This window comes from Gekko japonicus, unplaced genomic scaffold, assembly GCF_001447785.1.
Source record: "Gekko japonicus isolate JY-2015 unplaced genomic scaffold, Gekko_japonicus_V1.1 scaffold661, whole genome shotgun sequence".
NCBI lineage: Eukaryota > Metazoa > Chordata > Lepidosauria > Squamata > Gekkonidae > Gekko > Gekko japonicus.
Window position 1 is genome coordinate 668,589 of NW_015173694.1, and position 5,785 is coordinate 674,373.

The following is a 5,785-nucleotide window of genomic DNA, read 5'->3' on the forward strand; positions in this document are numbered from 1 at the left end:
AGCATTGGTCATGAAATAGTCAACATAAGCACACTCTTAATTACAAAAGGGATTTAATTACACATGCCCTGATCCAGCTAAGGAGACCCATGCTTGTAAACAGGTTTGCTCACGCACGTGTCACTTGCTGGACTGGGAACTGCAGACGTAAATTGGATGGGTCTATCGGCACGGCATTGCTTTGAATGGGAAGAACATCCTATTGTGCAACTAGTCACATGTTAACAGATTGCTTACGCACGACTAGAGCCGGATTGGGGCCAATGTGCATTGGTGCTGGGGGGGATTACGTGTGATTCCTTTCCATATTTATACAGGGTTGTCTCCCTTAGAGAATGCTAACTAAGAAGGGTGGGGCAGGGGGGGGGGAGAGAGAAGGAGGGTTGTAAGAGTCACTTTGTACAAGGGTGCGTGGAAGAGGTCGTAAACGCACAGGGAAATTAAGGCATTAACAAAAATGAATTAAAGGCACACATTTTCCCTTTCTCCTCACCTTGGGGACTCCCTCCTAGAGAGTCATTTAGAATTATACATACTGAGGGACACTTGATAGCTAAACAGATCAGAAGAAAGACATAGGCAACAAAATTCAGATTATAGCCAAGAATTTTGGATCACCGTGGGGGGTGGGGGAGGAATGGCTAAATATCAGAAGCTGGGAAGATAGGGAAAAGATATTTGAAAATGCATCTGTGAATTTGCCTTCCATCCCATCTCAATGTGCAAAGAACCCAGGTAGAGAGAAAATGGCATTTCAATAACAGAGTCAGCAACAGAGAGCACAGCTGGCCTGACCCGAATGGAGATACAGGCGGCTGCCTCAGGCTGCAAGATCCCAGGGGCTTCAGGCTGATGAGAAAAACCTCTTAGAGCAGAAATGTAGCTCCCCACCCCCCACCTGTGGGACAAGAGGATCGAAGCTACAGGAGCCCTCAGTTCCACCGCCATCCATCCTTGCCCCCGCCTCAATTGTCCTGACTGCCACCAGTTCCCTTTCACCTCCATACAAGTGGAAGAAACGAAAGCGCCCATTCAGTTGTACGGAGCAGATTAACAGAGCTGCAGTTCTGCAGAGGAAACGTAGCTCTTTCTCCCACCCTACCCCCGGCCTACAAGTTGATGGGGTGTCGGTGTGCAGGTGTAGTTATGGCAAAATTTGTTCTTAACTGGGGGCAACCCGGGAGGGGGTTGGGTGGGGAGAAAGAAGGATGGCTAAGAAAGGAATAACGGAGGAGATACCCATGTGAAAGCCCCCCCCCCCCAATTCCCCTCACAAATCCCCAAAGAGTTAGGACAAAATGGTGATGCTGGTGAGAACAAATGCCAGGAGACAGACGCGATCACGCACACACGGGCTCATGTTGTCCAGTGCAACTATTTTTTTTCTCGTTTTTTTTTAATAGATAAAAAAAATTAATTTGTTTTCTTCTTGTTGTTGTTTTAAACGAAATCACAAATGACCAATTATAACCCACAGAGTGACAGCTACACAAATCGAAGTCTTGGCACTTCACAACACGGGATCGGCCTCCATTGGCTCATCTGTTTGTCTGTGGGAAGGGGAAGGCAAAGAACAGCTGGTTAATGGCCCTTCTGTCGTCGCCGGAGCAAGACCTCCCTTCTTCCTGTGAGCCTGGCCGCCTCTCCGAACTGGGCACGGCGTTGCGGCTCTGCCCTTCTGTTTGACTAAAGCTGTTGTTATCCGAGGCTGATGTCTAGGTTGGCATTGGCATACCCTCAGATGGGGCATTTGCCAGAACCCAGGTTTTCTGCCAGGACTCACTGCCAATGACCCTCGCTTACACGCCCTTCCCTCGCTTGCAAGCACTCCACCCCCTGTGCTTCTGGCTACCTGGGCTGCCCAGCACCACCAGGGAAGAGCGCACGGGTGATGCAAGCAGTGCTTCTGAAGGTCACAGCAGCAGCACTCCCAGCCACATGCCACTACCCAGTGCCTTGAGGAAAGGCCGTGCAAGTGGCTGTGAGCATAGGCGGTGGGAAGGCTGATGAGAGGGCAGGAGAAGGATGCCAAGGCAGGTGGGGGGATATGTGGGTGGGGGCAGGAAGGGAGATGTGAGTGGGGGTCCTGGGAGTGGCCAGGGGAGCGGGGCCCTAAGCCCTCTCTGCCCAGGGCCTTCAAAACCTGGAACCAGCCCTGGTTGACATTTAACATACTGGCAAGGAATTGTTCTGCCGTTTAAGGAACGCTGGCCCAGAATGAACTTGACTAAGAACGATTTAGCAGGATCCCCCTTCTGGTTTGTCACGGGGTAAAGGCCAATGGGAGTTTCCTCTTTTCCTCTATTTCCCCATTATAAAAACAAGGAACTGGTTCCCCATCTGACCCAGGGGACCCAATTGCCTGCTTCTGGAACTCCTGCAAGCTGTCTAGGATGAGACTGACCCGTTTACCTCCACCCAAATTGAGGGTTCCCAGGTGTTCACTTTTCCATGAAGGTATTTGTGAGTCCTACTCAGTATTCCTGTTTTTGATATAGTGAGCATTATCTTGTGAGGGCTAGGTGTGCGTCAGCCCCCCCCCCCCGGACTATCAGTGGGGATTTTAATGCTGCTTCCCCCCACATCTGTCACTCTCTTGGACTTCAGTTGATCAGTTTACATTTTCTATCTCTGCAACAAGGATGCATTGGCTTTGGTTTTTTTATCTCGGTCGACCTGATTAGTCCTCTAACTGGCCCTCTTCTTCTACATGAGTATTTATCCACCACATTCTTCCTTGTTCACTCCATGCATCTAAAAAAAAAGGTTCTAGTCTCCAGATGCCGCTGGCTACCTTAAACAACCTTTAACATCCCCTCAGTCTCTTTGGTGGGTATGGGACTGGATCCTGAAATAAACCAATGGAAAGCCTTGGCAGAAATGGATCGTCTCTCCTTTCCACTTCCCCCAGCAGCCACCTGCGAGAGCTCAAAAGGTGGGGGCTGGAGGGCTCATGAAGCAAAGGCTGCCGTGAAGGCAAGGAGATGGGGAAAAACTGCCACATGTAGGCAGGATGCATGGGATCCACTGCCTTTGGTCTTTCTGCGCGTGTGCATACATGCCACACCAAACGAAGAGCCGTGCTATGTGCTGTCTGACCCAGCAGGTCTCTCCTGAAAAGATGTATAAAAGGTAAAGGTTCCCTTGCTCAAAAGCCAGTCGAATCCGACTCTAGGGTTGCGGTGCTCATCTCCGTTTCAAAGCCGAAGAGCCAGCGCTGCCCGAAGACGTTTCCGTGGTCATGTGGCCGGCATGACTAAACACCAAGGCGCACGGAACGCTGTTACCTCCCCACCAAAGTGGTACCTATTTATCTACTTGCAATTTCTTGCTTTCGAACTGCTAGGTTGGCAGGAGCTGGAACTAGAGACGGGAGCTCACTCCGTCATGCGGCACACTCGGGTCTCGAATTGCTGAACTACCGACCTTCCACAGCCTGCAGTTCAGCGTCTTAACCACTTGATCCACCGCAGCTCCCCTAAACTACTTGAGCCACCGCAGCTCCTAAAAAGATGTATGCCTGTACACAATTTCAGAGAGGGTACAACCCATCAGGAACTTCAGTCAAGACATTCCAGCACTGCTATCCCTGATCCCTGATCCAAGTGAGCAAGCGTACCGGACAGTGCAGTCTGCCTTCCCCTGCTCTGTGTCCACCGACAGCGAAGCCATGGCGCTGACCGTCTCTGCCTCCTCAGCCTCGCCCTTCTGTGCCTCCAGCAAGGAACAGCCAACGATCGCCGCAGGGTGTTTCAATGAGCTCCAGTGCTTGCCTAGGATACAATGGGGCACCGTGTTACGCAGGAACCCCTGGTACTCTGCGACCCTTCTCTTCCCCATGCCCAGGCTAGGGAGCAGCATATCGTGCACAACAATGGCTTTAAAAAATGGAGGGGGACACAGGGGCTGATTTCTCGAGAAGGACAGGAACTGAGTAAATGCAGGGGACAACCTGGGAATGCCTAGCTGGGTGGCGGCCATTTTAGAGAGAAGACCTTGTTGCTCTGCCTCTAACCAGACAGTGCTAACTGGGCTCAGGCGAGAGAAGGCTCAGCTCCAGCCAGGGCAGGCACCAAGTACACCCCACACTCTTGCACTGGGAGGACACACACCGCAGTGTGCTGGAAAAGGCTCTGGGTGCCAGGGAAGCCCCAAGACCACTGAACTGGAAGCCGGATGTGTGTGACACTGGGTGGCCTTCCCCCCACCCCCCCAAGCTTTTTGGCCTCAGACTGCTGAGCAGGACTATGGTGGGATAGCCTTACTACCCTGTAAATGCAAGCGTACTTTCTTCCCAGAATTCCCCTGCCAGCTCTCAGCCCAGTCAGGAGGCTGGGGCAGAGAGTCGCTAATCACCCCTCTCTGATAGTGTGACACCACCTCAGGGTAAAACCTACATCCTTCTCTCTCCTAGTATCACCCGACCCTGAAGGGGTGTATTTCATTAATATGCCCAGTAGCAAGGCCAGTGAGTAAGAAAACGTTCAGACTCGTTAAACAGCTTTATTACTACCATGCACAGACTCAGGGTAACTACGAGACAAGTTCTAGGTACACCGAATCAAGTTAAATTAAAGTTACTGGCTAGTTAATGACAATCCTGGAGCATCTGGTCCTTGACGGCTGCATGGCACCCTCACCCCAGGGACAACCAGAAGCATCCTCTGGCACCATTCCCCTCTATTGTCCCTCGTCACAATGCACGCAGAAGCAAACGTGCTTCCCTCAACAATGACCACCAAAAATGCAACCCCCCCCAAAAAACCCCAAAGGAACATCTCCTCTTTTCAGATCATTCCCCACGTGGACTCCCAGGGCCTTAGCCCATCTGGGTGCCAGGTTCTCGGGCTCAGGCCCACCAAAACACGGCCCATCCGATCAAGAGGTGTTAACACATCAAAGAGCTATCTGCCCATCTTAGGGACGCCAAGGCACCCTTCTATCACCATAACGGCCACAGCCTATCTTGCCCATCATCCCCACTAAGGACAATGCTGGGATTGGAGGTGTTGTGGGGTTGGAGGACCTTTCTCTATTTACCCTGTTAAAAGCAGTGGTACTCACCCCATTACTCTTTCACACACTACCTCCCGCGCCGTCTTCTAATTCTGGTCTATGGTGGTGATCATGTATTTGGTTATGTTAATGGTCATGTTTAATATTACTGGATTCATAGTTCCCTCTAAACTGCACTAGGGGGTGCTGGTGCACAACATTTTAACAGGCAGCGCAGGGATTACTGCTTTCAGACCACAAGGCATTTCCCCCTCCACTGGAAGTAATGGAGGATGGGGGCAACTCCTACCATAGAAGTGAATCCCCTGGTCCAATCTTTTTGAAAAGGGGGGGGGGGTTGAGGAGAGGCACCAACAGCTATGTTACTAATTTGGTGCCTCTACCTCAAAAACCAGCCCCCCTCCCCGAGCCCCAGATACCCCCAGATCAATTATCCATTATAGCCTATGGGGTCCATTGACTATAATGGTCCCCATAGGTTACAATGGAGCCAGAAAAATTATTATTATTATTTTTTGCACACCCCTATTATGCTTTTCAGTATTATCTGTAAGCTGCCTTGAATCACAGGGGAAAGTGAGATATAAATATTTGAACAAATAAGTAGTTTGGGCAGGTTAATAACATTTAAGCAACTTCCTGTTTGTTAGGTTAGGCAGGGTTCTGACAGTGATTGTTCCTTCTGTTATACTTGACCTGTAATGCTGGTTGTCATGTTTCACTTAAAAAAAAAAAAAAAGTTCTGCAAGAGTCCCCCCCCCCCCCCCCA

General features: G+C 50.6%; 1 protein-coding gene across 4 annotated transcripts in view; it reads right to left on the reverse strand.

Annotated features, from left to right (window-relative positions):
* Nucleotides 1-627: 627 nt before the first annotated feature.
* The window catches only part of HDAC5 (histone deacetylase 5), a 196,839-nt gene continuing 191,681 nt past the window's right edge, over nucleotides 628-5,785 (reverse strand). For all 4 annotated transcript variants that reach the window (XM_015423183.1, XM_015423184.1, XM_015423182.1 and 1 more), the window contains 2 exons: nucleotides 3,620-3,773; nucleotides 628-1,550 (listed from right to left, as the gene is read on the reverse strand). In XM_015423183.1, coding sequence (XP_015278669.1) covers nucleotides 1,511-1,550; nucleotides 3,620-3,773 — 194 coding nt within the window. In that variant the 3' untranslated portion in view covers nucleotides 628-1,510. The remainder of the gene's footprint in view (nucleotides 1,551-3,619; nucleotides 3,774-5,785) is intronic.